The sequence below is a fragment of the Pseudoliparis swirei genome, chromosome 14 (assembly GCF_029220125.1).
Source record: "Pseudoliparis swirei isolate HS2019 ecotype Mariana Trench chromosome 14, NWPU_hadal_v1, whole genome shotgun sequence".
Lineage (NCBI taxonomy): Eukaryota > Metazoa > Chordata > Actinopteri > Perciformes > Liparidae > Pseudoliparis > Pseudoliparis swirei.
In genome coordinates, this window is record NC_079401.1 from 5,663,672 (window position 1) to 5,690,784 (window position 27,113).

The 27,113-nt window shown below is 47.5% G+C and overlaps 1 protein-coding gene across 1 annotated transcript; it reads right to left on the minus strand.

The window, feature by feature from the left end:
* Positions 1-630: 630 nt before the first annotated feature.
* Positions 631-25,446, minus strand: LOC130204465 (E3 ubiquitin-protein ligase Midline-1-like). Its single transcript, XM_056431215.1, has 10 exons — positions 25,218-25,446; positions 17,233-18,011; positions 12,721-12,816; positions 8,924-9,031; positions 7,410-7,558; positions 6,428-6,555; positions 5,294-5,437; positions 3,183-3,344; positions 2,822-3,029; positions 631-2,736 (listed from the first exon to the last, which is right to left on the minus strand). The coding sequence occupies exons 2-10, from the start codon at positions 17,941-17,943 to the stop codon at positions 2,388-2,390; spliced, it is 2,055 nt and encodes a 684-aa protein (XP_056287190.1). The 5' UTR covers positions 17,944-18,011; positions 25,218-25,446; the 3' UTR covers positions 631-2,387.
* Positions 25,447-27,113: the final 1,667 nt, after the last annotated feature.

Consider the following 27,113-nt stretch of genomic DNA (forward strand, 5'->3'; position numbering starts at 1 on the left):
AGGAATCGGGAAGAACCCCACGAATTTCTACACAACGGACTCAACCACCTCCCCTTCCTCGGGGAAATGAGGGTCTTTGATGGCGTGTGCAGAATCTTTTTTATTTTTATTATGGTAATTAAAGTGTAATAACTCAAAAGGACAGAAACGAACCTCTCGCCACGACGATTAGACGCAACGTTGCTCGATGAATCCATTGGAATCAGTTTCCAACCCACGGGTCGATGCCAGAGTCGGGGTGATCACATACCGTGCGACCCCCCCCCCCCCCTCTCTCTCTTCCACACGTCATGTGATCCATTGTGGGTGTAGGATTATGGATTATAGGGGTTTTAAATGTCAGATGACTGACCTGAATCTGACTTCATAACGTGGGCAGTGGATCGAGAAGAAGAGTCTTCCTCGGGGGGGGAAGCGGTCACTTTACACCAAAATGCCAAAGCCTTAAGTGAATCTTCAACCGGTTGATTATCCTCAAAATGTGATCTTTGTTTGGAGCCCGCTCCCCCAACACAGGCTGGAAACGGCTGCTGGCATTTCACCCCGTCCTGCTTTTTGACGAGCTCAACCGCTGACATTCTCACGGCGCTGTTTCGCCTCACTGGATGAAGAATCGCACGCTTTAACGTGAAGAGAGGGACAAACGTTTATTTGTGTGACCTTCTCGTAGACTCATCTCAGACGACAGTGATGCAAGCGCACATATCCGATTTTCCATTTTTTTTTTCTAAAGAAGAAAAAAACAACACCGGTCAAAAGTTCAAATGGAAACATTAAATTAAGCACTACATATTCATCGGATACAATGAAAACACACGGATCAATTAATTGCGGAGGAAGCACAGAATTAGAGGATGGATTTTTTTTTCTCGGCGTACTTTCTAAGTATACCAGGTATTGAAACAAAGCAACATTAAAACAACCAAATCTTTATTTACACTGAGGAGCACCTTTTAGTGCCACTGCTAAAAAAATATTACACAGAACAATATTGAATTATAGGATGGAGTATTGATGATATCCCTTTGAGAGGTTTAGTCGCAAGGGTCTTGACCTTTTGGCTGAATTTCATTAATTCTGCTTTGTCCCTTTTGTTAAATAGCAAGCCAATGAGTGAAAGTAACACGCACCCCTCTGACGTAATCACAGCGCACCATGTCGGACAGAAAGTGATGCTGCATCTAGATTAGGTTTGTTTCCCCCCAAGACCTCAGTGTAAACATGACGTGTAAATATGAGTATTTTTAATCATGGGACGACACTCTTTGTTAAAAGGTAATTAATTACATCTTGGCACACCAGCACAAATGTGTCCTGCTAAACAGCCGTAAGCTTGTCGTGTAGAAAAGTGAGAAAGGAAATCCCACGCTAATGTGCATTTTTATCCCTCAGCTTCAATCATACCTGAAACGCAACCTCTCGTGTAATGTATCACATGAAATCCAAATGGCGGCCAAAGAAAAGTGAATTTAATAAGTCAAACGCCACTTTTTCCAATATTAATTCATGATAATTGCACCGAATAATAAATTGTAGGCAAAAAAACAACAAAGCAGGAGTAAAGTATGAGCAATGTACAAAAACAAGGTCTACATTCAAGGGATTCCTGCATCTTTAGATTAGCATAATTCTATATCCTCTCTTGACACGTTTGAAAAAATAATTCAGCAGTTATTTACTTATGTAAAGACGTCCGAAACAAACAGCAACGGCTACTTTGGTTCCTTTTCAATGAACGAGGGAAAGATAAAGGGAGGTATGTGATGAATTTACAAAATATACATCGATAATTCTGCTCTTTCCGGCAAACATGATTGATCATCGTTGGGGTCTGTGTGTGTGTGTGTGCAGTGTTAACTCTGTGTGTACTTTCAGGGATTTTCAAAGTGCTATATCTGATAAGGTGGTGTAAAAGAAAAGAAGAAAATTAGAAATTGATTTGTGGCTTGTTTCCCAGTTGCACCGATCGTGGCCCAAAGTGCCTTCAGAGTATGAATGTGTGGCTCAGATCTGTCCAAGCGTCCTGGCTTCTCTAGATTAGCTCCAGTTTACCGCCTTTTGTCTCGGGGGGGGGGGAAAGGTTTTCGTCTGGAGTCAAACACGACGCGAACCGGCAATAGAAATCATAGCGCACGACGGATGCCGACTTCTCAGAAGCTCGGAGAGAAAACACCAGCAGACGTCTCTTCTTCATTCCCTCCGCGTGTTAAAGCTGCACACGGTCACTGCGCTGCCGTTATTTCTCCTTGTGCAAAAGTGCACGCGACCAGAATTTAGCGGGAGGTTAAAAACTGCAGATTGTGTGTGTGAACAAAATAAATGGGGAAAAAAAAGGGGCGGGACCCCACAAATCTTGTCGATTTCATCCCCCCGTCCGTCTGTCGTTCTCAGTTGTCGGGCTCCAGCTCCTCCAGATGGTCCGGGATGGGGAGGCCGGTGAGAATGGTCAGACACTTGTTCCACACGTTGAACACGGGACACACGGGCTGGACGAAGGACACGTGGAACGTGTGCAGCCGCTGGGAGCCCACGGCGTCGTAGAAGGTCACGTAGCCGGCGTCGTAGTCCAGCAGGACGCCGACGCGCCGCAGGTGGGGCGACGGCTCGATGCCCAGCTCTTTGCTGTTGTGGCGGACCACCCAGGAGTTGTTGCAGCGGCACAGCACCCAGGAGGCCGAGTTCTTGCCGATCCACTCGTGCTTGGGGGCCGATTTATAGGCTATGCCGATGGCGTACCTAGAGGGGGACGGAAGGGAGCGGAAACGGCCGGTCAACCTTCGAGCCTCGACCTCAAACCGGTTTGCGGGTCGGTGGAACTCACCATGTGCTCCCTCCGATTGACGCCTCCCAGTAGTGGCGGCCGCTGTCGATGTAGACGTTGCCCACCACGCCGTAGCTGCTCTGGCTGGTGAAGCGCTCCTGGCTGTGGCCTTTCTTGGACGCGGTTTCGTCCCGCTCCACCGTCAGGTTATCGTGGAACACCTTCAGCTTCTTGTGGGCCGATTTGGGGTCCAGCTTGAATGGCTGGCCTGGTCGAGGAGAAAGAAATTGAAATGTGGATATCTAGGAAACGAGTCATTTTCTTTTTCCGTGACTCGAATTTCATTTGTGAAGTAAATCTCAAGCCCAGCAAGTGGAAAATGGAGAAAAAATGTTTTGGTTTTCAGTCGTCTCGCACTCACTGTTGGTCTTCAGAGTCCCCGGGTCACTGCTCCGGCTGCCCGCTTGGTTGATGGCCTTGACAACAAAGATGTACTTGGTGCCGCTCTGCAGACCGTGCACCGTGTAGTGGTTCTGCTTGATGTTGGGAACAATCATCCAGCTCTCCAATGAGTTGCACAGACCTGGGTGTAGAGGGGGGGGAAGAGGGCGCGGTGATGCTGTGTGCACTCAGTCGATACGATGAGAAATGCCACTCGAGTTCATACGAGTTGTACTCGAAGGATAAACCTCGGAGGAGAAATCTGTGCACGTGCTCACACATGCAGCAAAAACGACACCCCGTTGGCACTTGTCAAAGTGACGAGTGTTGTCGTGGACGGCATTCGTGGGATCTATATGAACACCCTCTGCATCGGGGGTCCGCTACTCAGGACGCCATTGGACGAAAAAGGATGGGGATGAATGGACATCTTCTAAATTAGCATAAATTTTTCGATCATCTCTACTTGTTGTTAAGACAAATGAGGACATCAGGACAGGAGGAGCACACTGGGCGAGTGCTACTATTCCGTGACACGTAAATCTATTAAAATCTAATACGCAGAAGCGGTCTTTATTCTTAGCATTAATTTTCCACACGCGATCTCATGCAGAAGGCTGCGCTGAACACCTATGCTTCGGTTAGGCATGTTTCTTTTTGTGTCTCTGATTGAGTCAACGTTGGTAGACCTTCACCGCTCCGTTCCTCCGACGGGGGGATTTGCGTGCGACTCGGACGGCGACCGCAACACCTCCTGACATTTTGGGATGTGAAAACAGGGGGGGAGGTGAGAAGAAACGCAGCTCGCCTCGGTTCGTACGGGAGGATGTGAAAGGGAAAAAGAAAAGGAGGGGGACCCCCGGTGGCCGTAATTGATCGGGTCGCATTATTCAGTTGGCAAGTTCTCAAAATGCCTCTTCAGAACAGCTTGAAGGAAGTAGTTTGTCCCTGTTGCCGGGAGATAATTTGCAAGGACGGATACTTTCTGAACGCAGCTTGATCCCTCAGCAGAGAATTGTACATCCATTTTTTTCCTCTACACCGAGTACATGGCGTCCATTGTGTGTTATTATTAAAACACGTGTCCTATCTGGGTTTCATTTGTTCCGTTTTAACGTGCTCTTTTTAATAAAGTATTTTATCTTCCATTTCTACTCTGATGGTGTGTTCACACCGGACGGCCAAATTTTTACGGCGTCCGAGAGATGTTAAGTCAATGCAAAGCTGCCGAAGCGAGCTGTGCGTATTTTCCAGCGAGCAGCGCGCGTCAGGCCAGGCAGCGTTTGAAGAACAGAGAACAGTCGGGCGGGCGGACACAGCAGCAGAACAGCGAACAAGCGCAGCGTTGCGCACTTCAAATTTTCAAATTTGGCAGCAAACAGCGAGTCATAGTTGCGGTCACCAATCCGCGTCAGCCAATCATGCGTCCAACATCTGCGCTTGAAAAAATGGAAGACAAGATTATTATCGCTGGCTGTGGCACCTTTAACCCGAACTTACAACTCTTTATGCTTGCGAAACCGAAACCTTAAAAAAAAACAAAGCGTGGAACAAAGAGCGGTGGTGGGACTTCCTGGTAAGTTTTTGAATGTATTTTTTTTTTATTTTTATTTTTTGTTATTATTTACCATCCAACAACCACAACCGCCATTGGTGTTTCATGAGAGATCTGCAGGAGGGAGGTCTCAGAGACACGCGAGAAGAGAGAAGAGAGAGAGAGCAGCGAGGAGAGAGCGCAGTCAGCGTGGAAGTGGAAGTGTGGTCCTCCTGTCTCCTGCCTGATGCCTTTATGCATGCATGACCGCCCCGACGCGTCCGCGCGTCCCCGGCAGGTACCGCTTTTCGGCCAGCTGCGCCCTGCGCTGGCAGCGTCGAGATTTTCGCGCCAGCGTCCGGTGTGAACGCACCATAAGCCTTCTCCTCATTTTCCATCTGGGAGGGGCCAGACAAAATCACTCTTCCCAATCCTTCCCACAATACACTGACCCGACACAGAAAAAGAGCAAAGAGATGTGGGCCCCGTTCTGCCTCGCCCTACATCGATCCCCCGTCTGATTCCAAGCGTTCCTTTTTCCAGCCTCTCGTACTTACTGGCGATGTTGGACTGCCCGGTGAAGATGGCGTACTGGAGCTCATAGGACACCACGGTGAACTCGTCATCGGACGTCCAGTGGACGGAGATGGTGTCGTACGAAGCCGTGCACAACTCCTCCCTGATGCACGGAGCGTTCGGAGCTGCAGAAGATGCAAGAAAAAAAAGAGGAAGTCATTCAACACCATCTAATGACGATGATGCCAACTGAATATAATCACAAATTAAACCATTTTTAAAAACATTAACACGCTCGACATTTGTTATATAGAATACAGTCGCCACAATTAACCCCCGCACGACTTCATTTATGAGCGTAAAGGCTTCATTACACACCAGACAGAAGGTGTTCTTTCCACTCGAGTGGTAGGTTGAGCATTAAAAGCAACGCAGAAGGGAAATAATGAAATATTCACATTCAAAGCAGCTCACATTAACACAGCGGGGGGAGTAAATAACACAATCCTTTTAGCGGAGTTGTTATCGAACCAGTTGGCTTTTACACCAGCGTATTTATGTGCTTCATATGATATAGTTCTCCCTTTTCTTTTCCTTTTTTTTTTTTCACACAGCCTTTGGTGGGAAGAGAATCCTCCGAGGTAAGGAGCAAAGATACAAAGACACAACTTAAATGCATCGTACAGCCACTTCATATCTCTTTCTGTGCCCGTCGCTCTCTCCCTCTCCCACGCATCCCGGCATGAGTGGCTGAACATGGTGGAGTGATTCAGACTGATTCACTTAGTGGAAAAGGCCCTCCAGCGAACGCCAGCCATTTTCCACGGACCTTCAAATCCACCACTCACGGTGCCTCGGCATCGTCCCCGGCGTGCTCGTAACTCACGGCGACGCGATGATGGGCCCTTCCAAATGGGCCATCGGAAATTAATGTTGAAATTTATTCTGGAGTTAATGAACTGGGGGGTGGGGGAGTGCTCCTTCAAACGCAGTGCTTGAAAAACAGCGTGGAATTCGTTTTTATGGTCGGCAGAGGAACGGAATTAAGGGGCTAGTCTGCAGAGGAGACCGAAAGTGACACCCGGTTTGTGATTTTAACTTAAAGAAAAGAAAGCATCAAGTGTTTCGCGTGATTTTAAAACGCTCACAGACGAGGGGCTGACATCAAGGTTTACCTGTCAGGTAATCCAGATTCTCCAGCAACTTCTTCTCTCTGGTGAAGTCCAGGGCCACCGTGTCAAAGGTGTCCGTCAGGTGTATCTCAGGGATCAGCACTTGGGTCGATGCAGTCGCCATGGAAACCCTAAATCACCAACCAATCAAAATAGAAGCGGCCGTCATACTTCAGTGGACAAGTGTGCGTATTAGAACTGGATATATATATCATCATTTATACGCTACTCTAAGAAGCGGAAACACAGGATTGTGGAACATTGGGTAGACGGATGCAAGATAAATGATATTGAATTAAATAATTAAGCAAAAGCTGCTGAATTAGAAATACTCAATCTGAATGAAATCGGACCCCTAAATGAGACTGCAGATGAGATTCTGATTGAATCACTCCTAAACACGCACATATCGGACAACGGCTTCTGCTCTAAATTGCCAAATTAGTCAGAAAGTCAGTTGAGTAAGTGAGTGGAATGCGATATGGCTAAATAAAGGGCGGCTTCCTCTAATGCCGTATTCTGTGTCTCCTCTGTCTTGATTAGTTAATTCCCTTCACCTGCCCTCAGCCACACCTGTCTCCTTAATTAGTTAATTCCCTTCACCTGCCCTCAGCCACTCCTGTCTCCCTGATTGCATCATGCCGTACACCTGTGTTCCCCCCTATATATTGTGCCAGTCTTTCTCTTGCCTCCTGTCTGTTTGTTGTCTGTTACTAATGTCTCTCGTAGTGTCTTTATGAGTGTCACTTATTCCCGTCTTCGTCGATTCATGTCAGTTTTCCCAGTGTTCCTTTGTTCAACCTTTTTCCTAGAATATAGAGAGTTTTAGTTTCTATTTAAACCTGGAGTTCAGCCTTGTTTTTTCTGCGTCTGAGCCTCACCTCGTTACAACCCGTGACGCTTCCCTCTCTACTTGTCGAGTACACAGTTCCCAAACTGTTTCTCAACATCTTTCCCCGCTTCCTAAAGCTACACGTTGACCGACCTCTCGTTGATGGTCTTGGCGGTCTGCAGGAAGCGGGCGTGATCGGTTTCCTTCAGCGTCTGATCGGCCTGCGTGATGAGGGCCGAGGACCTCTCGATGCACTGCTTGCAGTTGGTGATCTGTTGGGCGAGCTTCCGAATCCTTTGGGCCTGGAGAAGGGGGCCAAAGACCAGTCTGAGAACATGGCAATACCTTCATCCGGGTGGACACGTTGCATAGTATTAAGGATTAGAGCATCATTAGATGGATTTTAACATTTCAAAGTTAGTCACATATCCAGCACCGACTGACTGCACATAGTAATTTCTCATGTTTTCTTTATCAGAATGAACATCCAGGACTGACTTACAAAATCAGGGCCTGGAAGCGGATCGGTTTGGCCGATTTCCTCGTTTCATGTTCAATGAGGTTTTTATCTCTTGTAACTGGGAAATGAACCAGAAACGTCATGGTAGAGGACCTACGGGTGTCATTCTGCAGCTAAAATTCCTTCAGAAGTGAATTATTTTGAGTTAAGCTCGTCCATGCCATGTCTATTGTCAATACTCCACTCGTTAGCCGATTCAGAGAATCCGCTGCTCGCAAATCTGGGATTGGATATCTCCTCGTTTGCCCCCCGGTTCCCTCCCCTCCCCCTACAGGAGGAGCAGAGATGTTAAGAGACAGATTGAGGTCGCGGGCTGGATTGAGGTCAAAGGACATTTCATCAGCAGTTTGGCTTGTCGAGATCTCAAATTAAAATACATGTAATCCGATTCCAAATCAATTTAAATGTGCAAAGTCCTCTGTTTTTTATACGGAGAGCAAATCCATTTAAATGTGCAAATTAAGTTGAGTAAACTGAAACGTCTCGGAAAAGCCGGAAAAGCCTGAAAAATAAACATCTCTTCAGCTTCTTTTGCTGTCCTGTCTGATGCAAATTCTTTAACATTACATTGTGAAAGAAAATAGAGAGAGTACAAGTACACAGCGGCCTCCCATATGCTGTGGGATCTACTTTTGGGCTGTCGGAAGTGTTTCCGCCCGTCTGTTCGGAGCGCGTGGAAGTCTGGACAGTTGTTGCCGCCTGTTCGCTATATCGGGCCGAGCGGCTGTAACCAATTATTATACGTGACGCACAAATAGCTCGGAGGGCTCTCGACCTGTCGAAATCCTGATGGATGAAGGCGATGACGTGAGGAGCTTGTCGGAATCCAAACCGTTTGACATGCTGTATTGGCAGCAATGCAGTCGGGTCATGTGTCTTTAAATTGACGAATATTATATTTGCAGATGTTATTTGCCCCTCGATCATTGCACCTGCTGTAAATGTTGACGGAAGAGGGTTTTTTTCTTCTCCGTTCATTAGGATTTATGTAAGTTAGTGGCGACAATAACGTGGCATCAATAAAGTTCAATAAAGTCTGTGGTCGCATCAAATGAAGCGAGAGGCTATGAGGTGAAAGAGCGGCACAAATGGCATCTGCCCCCCCCCCCCCCACACACACACACACCCCATCCCCCGTTCTCCTCACCTTCCCCTCCTTGATCTTGTTGCCGATGATCTGCCTCCGCTGCTGGATGATGTCAATCAGGACGTCGCACTCCTCCAGGAGCTTGCCCTCTTGGCGGGTCACGTTTACCTGAGAACCAATTCATATAGCAGAGAGCATCCCATAAACATACAGATTCGACAGCGGGAGATAGACGCAAGTCTCACATCGGCCCGGCGGACAGGACGTCATTTCCATCTGTCGGCTCTTTCCGGCTGAAGTGAACGCTCTGGGAGGATGAGGCACAATCAGTCTCCCTGCCCTGAGTGACGGGTCAAATGAGCAGCAGGCTGTTAGAGAGCAGACATGACACTCAGCGGGAGGAGCAGGCCGTGTCTTAAATCAGGACCGCGTGAAACGTAGTGCCTCGGAAAAAAAGTCCCTCGGTAGAATGATGCCGGTTTCTGTGAGATATGTGACTGGAATCTGAAACCGGAGAATGATTTTGGAAACAGCCAATGGGAAACCCTCTTTTCCAAAGTCAGGAAGTGTGACTGTTTGAAAGGATGAGACTCAGACATTTGGTATTTTGCGATACCCCAAATGAAACCGCATTCATACAAAATTCATCAGGCTTGCTGTTGACTTACTAGTTAATCTATATATATAGATCCGAGGCCTTTTGCGTCAGCGGGTTCAAACATCTGCTGAGAGCAAAAACTTGAACAAAAAAATTCTTCCGTTGGACGATGTTTGCATCTCAGCTTGGACTGCACCCCCGAGTCCTCGGAAACAAAACGGCGTGAGGTGTTTTGATGAACTCGGAAACCTTCTCCAGCCTGTACAGGTTGTTCCGACTCCAATTACAAGCCCGCAGGTCCGTTCCACCCTCACCGTGGTCATCACGCTCCTTTCAGCACCTTGTAACATCTCTCTCTCTCGCGTCGACCGCCGTTTTAACAATGACATCACGGCGAGCGCTTCCTCCGTGGAGCCGAAACAGAGGCTGGAAAGGACTTTCCTCAATATCCTCAACGCGGCCTCCACAAACGGCGTCCCACAGAAATAATGTTCGTAATAACACGTGGATTACATGCGGTGTGTGTTTGGGTGTGTGTGAGCTGTGCTCAGCCCAACGCCTTTTCAACAATACTAATTGGTCCCTTCGACGACGCCCTTCGACAGCTCTGGGGGAACTTGATATGTAAAAAGTGCTTACTCGGTGAAAAGCGTGTACATGTGTTATCTCTCCGTGTCACTTTGTGCACCGATTAGTCGACTGAAACAGATCTAAACGGGGATTTTGGGCGAAGAATATTCACCGACTTTGACCACAAAAGACACACATTGGAGTTCATCTTCTTTCGCTTATTTTGCCTGGGGTTGGTTTCCTTTTTCTGTAAAACACCATTGAGTGTTTTCCCAGAGCTGCGAAACAACAATAACGCAGAAGAAGCGGCTGACATTTCACGGCCGTAAATCTCGAGAGGTCACCGCGAATGAAGACGACGACCTCCGATATTGCTCACTGAGCGGAACGGCCGCCCACAAAGGCCATACGGACAAACACACACACAACAATGCTATACGCGCTGCCCCAGATTCAAGCATCGCTGAAAGAAAATGTCTCACACACACACCCACTGATTGTGACCAGAGTACATCATGGACCATGTACAGATGTGGAGCATCTAATGACTGTGGGCAGAGCGCTCGGGGGGCATATGAGCAGGATGACAGAGTGCACCATGGCGAGGACATTAGGTGACTCATTTGCCACAGAAACACACACACACTCGAGAATATCCAAACTTTTGAAAAAAGGCGAACTTTCTGCAGCAAAGGAGGTGACTGTAAACCTCATAAGCCGGAGACATCAGAGGAATGTATTCTTCCGTGGCTTTTTGCTGCATAATTAGCATTAGTTTACCTTAAAGTCCGTCACTCTGGTCTGTTTATTGAAATGAAAAAAAGAAGGGAAAAAAAGCCAATTAATTGTCCATCTTCAACTCTTATCTTACTGTATAATTAATTTGATTCAAACTAATAATAACTATTTCCAACAGGCAAAATGCCGCGTGGCATTGGACCCCGACAATGACATCATCTTGATCCCATTGGTCGACGTGTTGCTGCCATTTGACGTAATGTGGTGCAGGCTTGAACCACAGCTCAGAGGAACTGCGTGTTGTGTGTGTATATATATATATATATATATATGTTTTTTTAAGGTCACCACATGCCTCTAAGTACACATGAACTTTAGTTTTAAGCCATCATCTAGTCTCAGATGTCAGAGAATGTCAGCATTGGATTTATATATACAGGACTGTCTCAGAAAATTAGAATATTGTGATAAAGTTCTTTATTTTCTGTAATGCAATTAAAAAAACAAAAATGTCATGCATTCTGGATTCATTACAAATCAACTGAAATATTGCAAGCCTTTTATTCTTTTAATATAGCTGATTATGGCTTACAGCTTAAGAAAACTCTAAAATCCTATCTCATAAAATTTTTATATTTCCTCAGACCAAGTAAAAAAAAAGATTTATAACAGCTGAGTGTTTGTCAAGGCTCAGGAAACCCTTGCAGGTGTTTCGAGTTAATTAGACAATTCAAGTGATTTGTTTAATACCCTACTAGTATACTTTTTCATGATATTCTAATATTTAGAGAGAGGATATTTGAGTTTTCTTAAGCTGTAAGCCATAATCAGCAATATTAAAAGAATAAAAGGCTTGCAATATTTCAGTTGATTTGTAATGAATCCAGAATGCATGACATTTTTGTTTTTTTAATTGCATTACAGAAAATAAAGAACTTCATCACAATATTCTAATTTTCTGAGACAGTCCTGTATATATATATATATTCAGAGAGTCCAACACTTTGACTGTGTGACCATCTTATTTTTTCTAATATTTTTCTTCATCTTCTGCTCGTGTTCGATCCTTTCGACCATCAGCAGAAGGGCCGAAAATGTTTTTTATTTCAATCTAAAATTCCCGCCGTCATAAAAATTGTGAGTTAAACTAATAGAGGAAGAAAAAACATCTCTCTGTGATTGTTAAAAAGAAAGAAAACATACTGGGAAAAGAATGTGCACACCGCACTAAAATAAAAAATAAAAATGTCCTTTTAATAGATCACAATCCATTGTGTTTGTTTGTGAAGGACTTTAGGGGCCAGGCGGAGAGGCTTGTCCTCCATTATATCCGAGCGAAGGTTCCACTGGCTCTTCAGCCCTGTGGCATTTCTTTATTTAAAGCTTCTTAGTGGGCCAGAGTAACGTGAAGGGGCAGGCTGAGCGCACAACTGCCCCTCGGCGAGGGACAAGAGACGTATCAGACAAAACCCACGACTCGACACGAATAAAAGAACAAAACAATCTGGATTACAAAAGAAAAAAGGCACAAGATCAACAGAGCCCAGAGGAGTTTGTATATTCAACCAACAACCAACACTCCCAAAACCCAAAGACATTACATTTCCAATGAAAAACCAAAAGCAGAAAATCTGCACGTATATTCTGTCGATCGATTAACTGACAAATCAACAAATCCACATGGTTTAATCACCTCAAGCTGCTGCTCTTGTGTTTGTAGTTTAGCTGCTACATGCTAAGCTCAGCTAAATGGTCTTTCTGCAGAATAAAACAAATCATGTTTTTTTTAAATTAAATAAATAAAAATATTGAATGAGATTCAGTGTATAATTCCTGCGATGATACTCGGCTGATAATAAAACAAATTTCCTATAAACGGAAACTACATGATGGGTTTCACATAGTGGCTCGACAGAGGTTATGTAGGTCAGCGGTGGCCACTGGGACTCACCTCCACATGTTGACACGTCTGGATCAGTTTGCCCATCAGGGACTCCAGCTCGTTGTTCCTCTTGATCAAGTTGGTCAGGTTGGAGTCCAGGGCTTGCTGTAAGGAAAACAATTAAAATCAACAGAGAGAGGCACAACAAAAAGAAGAGAAAGGGATCAGACATAAAGCGCAAAGGAGCCGAGGAGGAGGGCAGAGCCGTCTATCAAAAGCAGGGTACAAATGCAACGTAGTGTTTAGTTTCCTGTCTCAGGTTTCTCTGCTTACACAAGCGAAAAGAAAATTAAAGTTGTACAACCACCTCGGGGCCCCCCCCTCTCCATGCCCCTCCCCCACTCTCCTCCCCATCCCTCGTTGGGTACCTCTGAGCGCGGGTGATACCCGTCGTCCCCGCACTGCCTCCTCATCCTGCTGCCCCGTCCGAGCCCGCAAGAGGAGCCGACGCACTCCGGGTGAGGGTGCGAGTGGGACAGCCTCAAAGCTCCTCCCCCTCCTTTTCTCTCCCCTCCCCCTTCCTCATCTTTTGCTGCTTTTTTTTTATTCGCCCGAGGATCAAGCTGTCTCCTTCCCGTCAAGACCGCCGCGTGATTGCCAAGCCGGGCGCGCTAAGAATTTAATCTGGGAGTGACTGGGCGAGATTTTACTGCACGTCTCCAAAATGGTGTCAAGGCCTCTTTGTTGGTGCCAACGACGGCTTCACAGGATTGAATCTTCTTTGAATTAGACACTTTCATCTAATTGTTTGCTTCAGTTAAAAGCTCACACTTTCTAGAATGAAACGGTCAAAAATAATTTAGCTGCGTTCCGATTGGCTCAAGGAACGGTCCCGAGACTAGGTCTAATCGGCATCAGCTGATTGATCTTCAGTTGATCAATCAGCCCCAGCTGTAAATAATCTGTGTGTGTGTGTGTGTGCCTATCTCTTCCCTATAAAGAGCAGTAGGAACCGAGACGCGGGAGAGGGATCTTGGGCGTGAGGTCTCATCCGACCGCCGGTGAGAGCTCGGCTATGACGCTGTGTGAAATAAAAGGTTTTGTTCAAACACAACAATCCGTGTTGCTGCCTCCATATTCAGTCCGTGAATACCTACAAATGAACACCAGCTCAAAGTGTTTGGTGACCTCCAGTAGTGTCCTCGCCTCAGATGTCCAAGAGCCCTCCAGAGGCCGTCGGTACACTGACAGCACTCTTGGTTTCCACACAGGAGTCGCGGTATCTCGGCAGCTGACGAAACACGCGGGCTCCAGACAGTGTGGTGAAATCCGATTTTTAAAAAAATGCCATTTATTTATTCAGCTGACGGAGGCCCGAGACAGTTCTGTTGTTTTGTTTGTTTTCCACCTCAAAAGAAAAAGCGGGCTCCTTCCACAGCATCTGCTCCTCATCACCGGGAGGCCGCACAACGCTGCAGCCGCCTCAGATCAGACAACAAGAAAACGCTCTTTGAAAAACCCCGGGGCAAAAGTTTGCGTGCGTTTCATCACCGGGCGTAAAAAAATATTCAATAAAAAAAGTAGTGCGTGGCTCTTGGTGTCGTCTATACTGTTGTCACCCTGAAGCAGTGATGATACGTTAGAAGAAGGTAGGTAAAGGGGATGTGACTATCTCCCTCTCCGGAGACAGGTCGACGAGCGAACTGCAAAAAAACGTCACCTCTTCATCTTTTCAAGACTTACTGTGACACTGAGCAGGATTGTGTTCTCGAGAATCCTCAAACTGCCTGACTGCTTCCACTTCATTCCCCTTGTGAGAGAGATCAGAGAAACCCGCGTCACACAGACGAAGACAGAAGCTGTGAGGCTAAAGAGAGGCGAGAGAGGAAGAGCAGACCGCCGTGTCTCTCCACGCCGTTGTCTGCCCATCTTTACACGTATCTGCGCTCTCTCTCTTATCCCAGAAAAAACACTCATCAAACGTGAGTCATGGGACGATGTGTGTGTGTTGTTGTTGTTTTTTGCAGTTGGCAACAACCATTAAAACAGGACAGGCTTCGTCAAACTGTTGTAAATTAGCATTTCTTAAGTAGGCTGTGATCTATGCAACAATTAGCCACATGAATAGCACCTTTACCACGTCACTTTAACATGCACTTTAACTTGAGGCCTCCTCCACACACATGCCTTTTTTTGCACTTTAACTAATTCTACACCAACGCAAGTTTACATAACTTACACCACACCAACAACTTCCACTACAGTGTTCACATTATTTGTTGTCTGTTTGTTTGTGTTGTTGTTGTGTGTTGTTGTGTGTTGTTTAAAATTCATGTCCAAATAAAAAACCACCAAAAAAAAAAACATTCTACATTCAAACTTGGACCAGGTGACAATATGCCCACGCCATGTGTGCTTGATTCTGCTGCCCCCCAGTGGACAGAAATCAGATGGCAAGTTCACAGGCTCTCAGCCATCATAGGGATGCTGTTTAATTTCATTTTGAACATTAAAATCGTGAAGAAAACGTGCCCCTCTGATTTTTTGCACCACCTCCTGCAAATCATCGCTGTGATTTCAAGATGTACAGCTACGCCCTAAAAGTACATCTCTACATCCCTGCAGGAAGGAGAAAAGTTGCACCGCTGCGGGAGATGTTAGAGCTGCTGGACCTGCTTTTTGAATTTACTTCAGTAAAGTTTTTCTTCAAGGTCGCAATTTAAGTAAAAAAAGTCATAATGCATAATGGCATGGGCTATATAGCGAGGAAGTTAGTCGGGGAGGAGGTGAATTCATGATGGGAAAAAAGATGAATGAGGATATAAAACGGGGGGAATATCGCACTTAAAAGGCTATGAATCAAATGGTGCGTGTCTGTTTGTGTTTTATTGGGCATGTTGGTAAATTGTGTTTCAACCACGGAAGGGCATCTGATTAAATTAAATGGATTAGGATATAAAACACAACAAACCCGTGATTTGAAACCAACAGAAGGGGCTCATCTTTCATCCTCAAGGTTCTCTCCTCCTCAGACCCAGAGCCAAGGACTTTGAAAGCTATCTTCCAGACGCCAACTCGTCAATTCTCCTGGGACGAGGGTAATTTGATCTCTTTCCCCCCCCCAAAAAAAGGATGGGTGTTTCCTCAATAACCTCCGTGGCTCGTATCAGGCACACCACCACTGACACTGGAAAAAAGAGGAAACCATTGCAATCATCTGTCCCCTGTGTGCGTGTGTGAGCCGGTGAGCTCAGAAGGTAATGAAGCAGTCTGTCACGGTGTTGTATCCCCATCTGCTCTCATTGTCCCCACACGTTATTTATGACTGGCTTACTTTGAGGATTATGTCGCCTGTGACGGAGATATTGATATCGCTTATACGACGAGGAAGAAAAAGGGCAAAGGTCGTGTTCAAGGTTCAAAGAAGCCAACGTCGAAGGAAGCGCGACACGGCCACACGGCGGAGAGGACGCCGTTCAGCTCTCTCGCCTATTTTAAGCAATTTATTTCTATTCATGTTGAAATTGATGCGATCAATCGACCCGCGACGTCACGCGTTCAATTTAAAAGTAGCTTCACCACCAAAATCGAACGGATTACACGCCGCTATTATGCTAAGCTAGTGAGCTGTGGTGACGTCTTGATTTAACTGCAGCCTCATTCTGTTACGTGTAATTACACATTTAAGTTAATTAAAAAAACATTTATTAAACATTATCAATGACAGCTATGGTAAACAAATCTATTAGAGACAAATGTAGCTTCAGCTTTGACGAATGTTCCCGCTCGCTGGTTTTTTACTCGCCGCAACTTGGAAGTACATCTCTAATTTCTGCTTTTTGAATCTCAGATTTAGATATCGAAGGACAATAAACTGGACCTCCTCTCAAAGCCCTTTAACCCAATAGGCTGTACTTTTTTTTTCTCCGCCATCGCTGAAGAAATCCTCCGATTATCTCGGCCACTACCGGCATAGTCCAGGAGTCACGTAACACAAGAGATACGAGGATTAATATGACCCCGTGCTCCCTTTCTGCTTGAGACGTGTACAAAAACATTGCTTATAAATTATAAAAAGAGTTGCCAAACAATTCAGCTAATTAACTAGATGACTAAAACCATTTTTTTTTAAATGACACCCACACACATCATTACCAGCACCCTCTAATAGCCGCGCTCAATTAAGCACACCTCCGCCCGCCGTGCGATTGCCGCTGGTTAACCTGCGACCTCATTGAAGGCGCCATGCCTCGTCACTAATGACGCTTCCCCTATCCGCCTCCAAAAGACCCTCCCGGGCACGCCGGCATGGAGTAGTGATTATGCTAATTGCTTAATTATTCAGCGGAGATAATAAGTCGCCGTGAGATGATACAATCTCGCTTGCTAATCGAGTTGGATACCTGGGAAAGGATGGTCGCGGATTTTCTGCACAGCGGCATAACATTAATTATTCGCGTTAATGGACTGGAGGGAATATGTGACCTTAAATGAAGGCCGCAGGTTCATTAAGTCGAGGAGAAACCCAAAGAAAAAGACAATTAAAGTACATTTTTTTTAAAGCAAGTTGCGCGCGCTCACCTTGAGTTTCTCGTAGCGGTCGCTCAGCGCCGCCACCTGGTGGTCCCGGTGCCTCCCCACCAGCTTGCACAGCGAGCAGATCAGCTGGTCGTCGGCGACGCAGTACATGTTGACCTTCTCCTCGTCGTGCTCCAGGCACTGGAGCCCCCGCAGGTGGGAGTCGGGCATGGGCTCGATGAGCCGGTGGCCGGTGAACGGCTTCTTGTTGGGGTGCGTCGCCCGGAGGCACTCCTCGCAGTACGACACCTCGCACGTCACGCACGTCTTCACCGCGTCCTGCGGCGGGTCCTGCTCGCAGAACTGGCACTGCACCGGCTCCGGGGGCATCGCCGGACTGGACATGGCGCCGTTGACCGGGACCAGCGCCAGCCGGTCGCCGCCTTCCTCGCCGGGCCCGCTGTGGGGCGCCGGCAGCGGCAGTGGGAGCCCCGCCGAAGATGAGGCCCGCTGAACTCGGTCGATGATGTTCTGCAGGGTGACGTTTCTCTTGAGTCCTTCGAGTCCGCGCTCCGGACTCAGGGAGATGACATATCGGCAGGTGGGGCACTGGAAGGCGCCGATGCTCTGAACGGGTTCGTTGGCGGCGCAGCGGGAGATGAGGATGCGATGGGCGCAGCCGAAGCACAGGCTGTGAGCGCAGGGCAGCAGCAGCGGGTCTTCAAAGAGCTCCAGGCAGATTGGGCAGGTCAGCTCTGACTCCAGAGTGTCCATCCTGCTCAGAGGAGGCCAGGCGGGACCGGGCGCAGCGTCAGCGAATTCCGGAAGAGCCGCTCAGCTGCCTGAAGGCGATGATGGATGGCAGGAATAGAGGGAGGGGGGGGGGAGAAAACACGGGGATTTGTGATTAAATGGCGTGAATCGGCGTACTTCACACGGCTTTCTTGAGAGGACTTCTATCTCAATGGAGCAGACCACTGAGTGGACTTGAAGAATTGCCGGATTCTCTACGTCTGTGAGAGAGGCGGACATGAGGGCTATTGATATCTCCAAGGGCTAGACGAACTTTCTAAAAGTTCGGCACATTTTTTGCTCCCGTGCATATAATTCGACATGTAGAACCATAAAGAAACATCAACATCTTCTCAACTGGAGATAACACGCAGGCTTTATTCGTCTGAGGCGCATGCTGTCAAATGTAGAGTTTCTCTCCGCCGCTTTGAGCACCCTCGCGATAACAGGCGCGGCAATACGAGTTCCTCTTCATCTCCACCCTCTTCTCCAAATGTGGACGGAGAAAAGTTCAAACTTTGCAGGCTTAAAAAAAAGGTAGCCCACAAACCAATGGGTGACGTCAGGGTGACTCCATCCAGGATGTCAGTAATTACAGATAGAACCAGGGGATTACGGTCTTGTTTAAAACATTTCAACTGATATTTAGTGGGCACTGGTGTGGCAGAGGGTGTAGTCTCATAATTGGGTGCAGCGGGCAGGACTCTAGTAAACTATGAATCTGTGCACATGGCCGTTTATTGCCCCTGCAGAGCAGCTGCTGAGTCCCGATTGTCATGCGACCCCGTGTGCCGAGGGGTCACCTGCGCCCTGTAGAGTTCACGGTTGCTTTTTAATGTTCAAAAACTGGATTGTGCCTCCGAGAGAAAACCCCACTGAAGCCATGAAGCTGCCTGCTGTTTAGTAAAAAATATGCATTTGATTAAAAAACTGTCCAGAAATATGACATTTATTGTGTAGATAAATAAGCGTGGCCCGGGATCTTGATTGCTCCCCTTCCAATCAGATTCATCAGTCCGCCCAAAAAGTTCCGTCTCCGAGTTAAAAGTTCCACTCTGCTTGCAAGTTAGTTTTCTTTGTTTGTCCCCCCCCTACACCCCCCACCGGCATTGATTTATTTAGCTCGAGGGCTGTATAATAACGGCAGTTACTTTTGCAAATGGAGATCTCACAACCGCTGAAAAACAATCTTTCGGAGAGAGAGAGATTTTTCTGGATCAGATTAAACCTATACGAACCCTTCAGCTGCACGCGGAAGTTAAATGGAACGCTGCGATGTCGATCAGACTTGAAATGGAATATATATCGAAGATAACACGACACAGTCTTCTTCTTATTTTTTTCACGTGTGAATGTATTGAAGAGGAAATGCAACGTGCATAATTCATGCTCACGAGTCGTGCTACGAACACTAAAACTACGAACACTACTCAAACTAGCACTAATTGGAGTAGAAACCCCCTCCGCCAATCAGCATCATGACCCTGAATGAAGTGCAATGCCCTGGAAGGCGTCCGCTCCCGCCACACAGCGAGCTTTGTTCAGCAGATGTCACTGTTTACTGAGCTTAAGGCTCGTGTGCATCTGAGTGGACTGCCATCTTCAGAATAGCCCTCCTCTTCTCTCTCTCTCTCTGCATGGTTTCCTTTCATCCTCCACGCTGCAGATAAGTCAACCGCGATAACTCGGGCCAGATAAGTCATGTTCAGTGCCGATGAGCTGCGGATTTGAGATTTTTTTCCCCCCAAACGAGCCACTTTGAGTTCTTATTTCCAAATAGGAAGGGAAAGGCCACCATATTTTTTTTAATGAAGCAAATGTGGAGCGGATATTGAGGGAGAAGAGGAATGAAACCGAGTGGGCGAGATGGAAGTGAATCAGCAATCACACGCTTGAAATGAAATGAAATCGTGTGTTTGGAGGGAGCGTAAACACAACAAATCCTCGAGGCGCACTCTTGTCCATGCACATCACGAAAACACACATTCTCTCTCTCGCTCTCCCGTGTGTTTATATTTCCAGATATGTTGTCAGGGTGGACTTAAAGTCTGTCGGCGGTCCAGTAAAACTTGGAAAGCCGTGTTGGGTCTTAAAGGGAATTCAGAGAGTCCTGATGTTCTTGGCGTTTTTTGGTCAATTATGCAGTTCGGATGTTGGCGCTAGAATCTTCCCCCCGTGACACCGTGGGATGTTCCTCATGATTTCAAACAGATGGTCACACTTCAGCCCACTAGTCTTAAAGTAAGACAGCGTTCACGTTCCACTATTGAGATGAAGGGTCATTTGAAATATCTAAATTGTATTTGAATGCCACTGAAATCAACATGTTTGGCATAGTTTACACCGTTAGCTTGATACATGGAGCCGGCGTTGGCCCGCTCCAGTGGTTCTGACCACACTCGGTCACTAGTTCTAGCCAGCTACCCAACCAGCTGGTTCCAGTGTGCCGCGGGCCAATCCGGTCGACCGAGAGACTACATTTCCATAAACGCTGGACCACCCACCAGGATTGGTTCAAGCAAAAGAGAGAGGGGGAGAGAGAGAGAGAGAGTCCCGGACTGACATTGGTACTTGTCCGATGGTTGTGTGCCATTCATTGATGGTTTCAATTGTGTTTTTACTGCCCCCATGTGGCCAAAAAACGATCAACGCAGCTTTCAGTTTCACGCATCTTCAGGCCCAGAAGTTGCACCGTGTCATTGAATCTGGCAAAAGTCCTACAAAGCTAACTTTTCCTTCCTTCTCCATGGAAAAATCTTCTTTGTAAAAACCCATTTCTATAGGAAATACATGTATTCTCTGCAGATAAATACCATGGAGAGAGAGATCGGGGCAAAGTTGTTTATTTCCCCCCACCATCACTTTGTGCCCTGACGACTGTCGGAGCTGTGTGTGTGTGTGTGAGAAGAGAGCTCGGCGCCACCGAAGTGTCAGTACCGCTGCTCCTCAGTAGGGGGCGGGCAACACAAAGCTGAGTGAGTGAGCGGATGAATCCTCCTCCTCTCCCCCTGCAGTGCGTGATGTGAAAAACACAGTATTTGTATGCTTTTAGTATGTATTCATTGGAGTGGCCACAATTATATAAGAGATGGAACAAGTATTCAGTTCCTTCCCGTCCTTCTATTCGTCACTTTTATTTTCCTCTTCAAAAAGAGTCAAACTACTGGCAGCCTGTGTTGCCTGAAGATACACAAGAGGGTTAGTCCACTTGTAAGCTCTACCAGTTTAGTGTTAACCCTCAAACTACAGGAAGCATCGCTTGTTTTAAGTCGGTCACCCACTTGAACTAGTCAGAAAAACTCTGCTACCGCACTGTGAACCTTTTGACCCCTGCTCCCTTCCTTCCCCCCTGTATACGGACAACACAATGATAAGAAGGTGTGCTGTATCGTCTTCTATTCCTGCCGGTTCTCATCGCTCTCTCCTCTCTCGTTACAGACCGGAGGTCAGATTTCCAGATGATGCATAAAATGTCAACGAATTACCTTTTGCAATGGGACTTTTGACGGAGGTCCACTTTTTTCATCCCTGTTTCGAGACTCCAACACTCTACTTTTTTGGTTCCTCCTCCACTCGCGGTTTATTAAGCCGTTTGTGTTTTCATGGGAGCTCTTCTATCCGTTTTTCTTCAAAACTGATTCGACAAGAGAACGATGCGCTTTCTGAAGAAGGGGAAGTGATGCGAGTGGTTCCTCCGGCTCTCCATAATATGTCTCCTGGTAATATCTGTTAATAATTGCAGGTCTCACACCCCCCCGATTATTTTTCTCCCAGTGTTTTAACAATCACAGCTTTTGCCTTTTATATTACGTCCTCTTTAAAACTCACCCTGGAGCCGGGTTTTATTTCAACTTTCAGCTTTTCAGCTACGAACGAATATTTCAACTGCACCGTCGCTCGACAAGTTGAGCTGAAAAAAAGTTTGACTCAATCATGGCGGCGGTGGGGGGGGGGGGAGGAGGAGGAGTGAGCGAGCGATTCCATTTCCAGATCACGCCAAGTTAAAAGGACACGGAATCACTCAGAAAATAACTAATTATAGTCGGCAGCCAAAAGCTATTTCACTCCGCCCACCGCCCCCTCCTTACAATAAAACAACATGTGGGTGGGCGGTTGACGTGAGCGGCTGTGGCAGTGCACGGAGCAGAACCGAGAAGTAGGTCATCGCTATTGACCTGCCTCGCACAGTCATCATACACTGTGTGTGTGTGTGTTTGTTTGTGTTCCAATTCTCTCCTAACTCGCAGCAGGCAGGAAATAGCCAACTCCACAGAGGACAGACCTTGGGAGGCGGAGCGTAAACATGAAGGGCATCGCCACGGTTACGCAGCGCTGTCAGAAACCCAAAATATGTCCACCGCGACTTTTAAATGTAGTTTGGGGGCATTTTATAAAATTCACGTAGGGCACACACACACAGGAAGGACCCGACCCTCAATTATTCACATTTTGTGTGGTAAAAAAACTGCATGAATTAGTAACTCATTTTGTGATTCATAAAAACACAACCTCCACTTTGTTTTATTAAACAACGGCTAAACATTTGGACATTTTGTTTACCTCATTGAGTTAATGCCTCCCCTCCGTGGTCAGATACTCCACGATGCGTTTGTGTTGCCTCTAATAAAAATAAATATTAACAAACACGTGCTCAGGATCCCCTGGCAGAGATGAAAAGTGATTAAATAGAGGCTATTCCCCAAAGTACCAAATTAGCATCGTTAGATTTGATTGGACGATGAAAGACTTTTCGGCATTAAGGCCCCCCCCCCCCCCCCCACGGGAAGAGCTGAACCGAGCGCCGCGGGATTGGTGGAAAGCAAGTCATGTGACGGAGGCCGGAGGAGAGAATCATTTAAAATGCTGCAAACACCGTCCTCTTATCGGGTTCTTTTTTTCTTCCCATTTTGGCAGATTTTCTCATGTTATGAAGAAATCAAGACTCCTGGGTATCAATGATGGACAGGAATGACCTCGATAGGATATGGATTTGTTTATAGTGTGATCAAGGAGTTAACCCCGTGTCACTTCAGAACCTGCTCATGCCGCGCCACCCAACACGTGGACAGCTGCGGAGCATGCTACCAATTACGGCGGCTTCCGAGCGGCGCATTCTTTTCGAGTCTGAACGGTGGACCGTTTCACGAGAGCGGAGGATGACATGACCCGTGTTTACATTTGAATCCGGAGGGGAAGGAATGTCGTAAAAAAAACAACAAAGCGAGCCAATATTGAGTTTGAGAGGCCCCCTCGAGTGGCACGTATTGCCCCACAAAACACGACGCGATCTGATATTTCAACATCGGCCGGCCTGCGGCGCGTTAACCAAACGCCGTCGCGGCATAACTTCAAACCCGCAGTCTGGAGAGAGAGAGGGAAAAAACTAATCCCGAGTCGTGTCCGACACCTGTGAAAGGCGATTTTATCAGGTCACTCTCAAAGAATCGAGATCGTTCGGATTAAAAGGTGGAAAATGTGTTTTTATTAGAGATTTTGAAAGGGAGAAGTTTTGCAGGACAGGAAGTGCCAGAAAGTTCTGGGATTAGGGCGGTATTAGTTTGAAACACGGTGCGTTTACAGAGCAAAATGGATGAAACGATAACTTCAGAGTGTGTGAAGCGGCCCACCGTAGAGGAACCACTTATCCTCTCCACAGGACGACACAAGCTGCCAAGTCTCTTTGAACCGGTTCGCGCTCTCGTCGCCGGTTTCCATGGCAACGCCGCGATTCATCTTATTCGGCCGGCGATTTAAAGAATGCACTGGGGCGACTCGAATGAACTGAACTGGAGTGGAAATAGGGGGAAGAAAAAAAGTATTCCAGTCCGGCAAAAACATTTTTTACAGATGTTTAGATAGCAATTAACAGTGTGCCCCCTCGGGCGCCTGGAGTGGGAGGCGGCCGATGCTTTGAAGACAAACTTAGCCAATCAGGGAGAGATAAGAGTCCGGTGAGCTCGGCCTCCACATGGCGTCACCGGAGCTATCCACGCGCCGGTGAGATAACGGCTTTCAGGGGGCCAATGCTATCAGCAGCCAGCCATTAAGGTGCCTCCTCATGCACCCTTTTTAAAGACCTCCTACCAGGTCTTCAACAAAGTGTGACCCCCCCCCCCGGACTCAGGAAAAAGAAACGCCAAAACAGCCGCGGCTATATTTGGCTACAGGGTTCTCACAGTCAATCTTCTTTTTTTAAACATCTGGGAGCTGAGATGCGTTTCTCAAGGCCGCCCCTGGCTGACAATGCCTCTGAAACGTGCGGGGGCGGGGAGGGGGACAGGAAAAGCAACAAATCTATATCGGTCGGCATCTTGACAACAAGCGAACCAAACATCCGTGGGTAAGATATGGCTGAAAGTCCGACTTCTTACGGATGAATTTAACTTTTCTCCCCCAGAAACGGAAGCACAAGGTCAACGGAGACTATTTTAAAAGACAATTTCCCACAACTTCTGGTCCCAAAATCGGTGCGTTATCCGTGCTAAATTCAAAAGGGGGCGGGTGCAAAAGTCGCACATGCTTCCGTTTTAACTCTTTCCTTTTGAACCGGCGTCGTGAGTCGCACTCGACCGGACTGTGCTCTGTGTCGCGGGGTCAAACCCTTGACCCGCGCGCAGCAGGTGAGACGGATCAGCCGCGGCACTGAGCCCCTGGCAGCCAGCTGAGACCCTCATTAACACACACACTGATATTGTGTAGTTTATTCTCATTCTTCTTCTTTTTTTTTTTTTGCTGTCTGCTACTGTTTTGTTGCAAACTTGAAAACATAAAAATTTTGGATTATACTGTCACACACACACACACTGTGCTAAACACGCCTCGGCACACAGGAGGTGCTGCGGGGTCGGGCTCTTCCGAAGAGTCTTATCAAAAACGCACAATTACGAGTTATGATTACGACGGTGTGTTCACATTCACAGAAAACAGCTGTTACTGTAAATTAACAGAGCTAAAAAGACCTCTTTCTTTTTTAAAGCCTCTCATAGCCACACAGCACTCTGCTACGCGCACACCTTCGGCATCCCTGGAGGCGCCGTCTCCTGTCCTTATGCATCGTGTGCGTCCAGCAACAGCGACTCTTTGGATTTGGGTCACACAGCAGTAAATCCCCAACCCACGCACACTCGCCCACACACACATGGAGCTGGATGCGCTATTCGGGTCAATATTCATGTGTCGCTGCGGAAGAGGGCTCTGAGGGACCCAAGAATACAAAACAAGAACCCCTTCACTCCTCCTCTTCCTCCTTCTCTTACCTTCCACATGATTAAAATCCCATCATCCACACACAAAGTGAAGAAACAAAGAAGAATAAGAGAGGAAAGAGAGAGAGGTGGGCATGGAACGGAGGCTCTCTCTGGCTTTCTCACTCTCTCTCTCTCCCTCCCTCCTCTGTGGGACGCGGTAGCGGCAGCAGCTGTGGCGGGCGAGCGGCAGACAGTGAGGATGTGGATACGTCTCCGTGGCCGTGTCATCACCTCATGACATGCTTTCCATCCTGACCCGGCAGAGAGAGAGAGAATAGAAAGAGAGAGAGAGCAGGGACACACTAGTGCTCCTCCTCCTCTCTGCCACCCCTCCTCCTCCGTTTCCCCCGTATTCAAATCTGCCAGTGGGCTGCCCGGCCTCTGAAGTAGGCCAATCACTGTCCCACTGGGGGGCGGAGCCTGAGCCGGCTGCGTGCAACGTGTGAGTCTGCAGTCACGCCGGCATTCCGCCCGTCTGCATGTCTACGTGCTCACATTCCCGCGCCTTGGCATGCAGACTCGCGTGGACATGTGCTTTGGCTTCGAGCATCCCCCCCCCCCCCTTTTAAACAAACAATAGCCCCTCCCCCCTCCCACAGATATGACTTTCCATCCTGCAAATATTGGCTCCGTCTGCCATTCACTTCAGATGAAGGACTCTCTGTTTGGACACGTTCAAGTCCCGTGGGGTCTCCTGTCGTCGGCCTCCCAGAGCCCGTCTCTCCGCTCCATGTTCATCCCCCGCTCTGGAAGCGTTGGCGTCCACCTTCGGGGTCCAAGAACGGGGCGATTTTAATTGAACCCAGCGACTTGTATTTCACAATGACCTGCACTGACGATGACTTGCGCGTTTCATTTTAAAAACTACGCTAACATCGGAATGGAGTCGGGTTCAGGCCTCTGCATTCGAAGGTCGATCTTCAGCTGAATTTCTTTGCACGCACGACACGTCGTCGCCAGCGATTCCACCTCCATCATTTTTAATGTCCGTCTGCCGTTTCTCCTGAAGAAACAACACCCCCCCCCTCTTTCTTTTGTTAATGCGTCCCGCGAGCAAAGCAACTTAAATTAATCCGCAGTCGGTCATTTACCCTCCCCACGCAAAGCACTCTGCGATCAGACTTCTCCAGCAGGCATCAGCCGTCTCGTCGTAAACCAAAACCTCCCAGTCATGTCCGACTGGCTCTCGGGGTCGGAGCAATTGCGCTGAACGGAAAAGCAGTGCGGAGCCCAAAAAAAACCCAACTGGAACCGTCCCTCGCCGTTATTGGGAAACGTGCAGTCCAATGCGACGCGAGAGCTTTGTAATCGGGCCGCTCGTTGGGTCGCCGGACCCCAAATAATCCCTCACATGTGGCCCGAGGGGAGCGAGTCCCTGTTGTTGAAAGTGTTTGGTTCTGGGGTTGAATTCCAACTTGTATCGCCAGAAATGTCCCGTTGGCCCCAAATGGACTCGTACGCTTCGAATGAAAGTGTTTGTTTGGGTCCGATGCGTGCCAGAGAGCGCCGACAGACTTCTCACTGAGACGAAGTGTTACCGGATCGCCCTCCGATGTCCCCCCCCCCCCGTCCCTGAAGGTTGCGTTATGCGGTGCCCTGGACAAAAAGACATCATTATGCAAGACCGGTGTTGGGTGTTGGCACGTTTCGTCAATACAGCTTTTTTTTCGTGGCGCTGTTAGTGTGTGTGTGTGTGTGTGTGCCGAGACTGTGGCGGCGGGATCAGTCGAGGTGAGCCCGCCGCCAAAGAATGTTCTCTTGGAAGAGGAAAGAGTTTCCATCTCGGGTCAGTTCCCAGCAGCAGGATCGCTCACTCGTCTCCAAACGGAGCTGGAAAGGAAAATATATACAAGCACACGCACTTCAATGCTAAAATATATATATATATTATTCCTCTCTCTTTTT

What these genes read in the sequence shown, in the direction of transcription:
- LOC130204465 (XM_056431215.1), bottom strand. Translation starts at nt 17,943, where the DNA reads ATGGACACTCTGGAGTCAGAGCTGACCTGCCCAATCTGCCTGGAGCTC. An exon ending in GGGGACTCTGAAGACCAACA is followed by an intron (nt 3,030 to 3,182) that starts GTGAGTGCGAGA and finishes CTCCTCGACCAG; the next exon opens with GCCAGCCATTCAAGCTGGAC. An exon ending in TCAATCGGAGGGAGCACATG is followed by an intron (nt 2,737 to 2,821) that starts GTGAGTTCCACC and finishes GTCCCCCTCTAG; the next exon opens with GTACGCCATCGGCATAGCCT.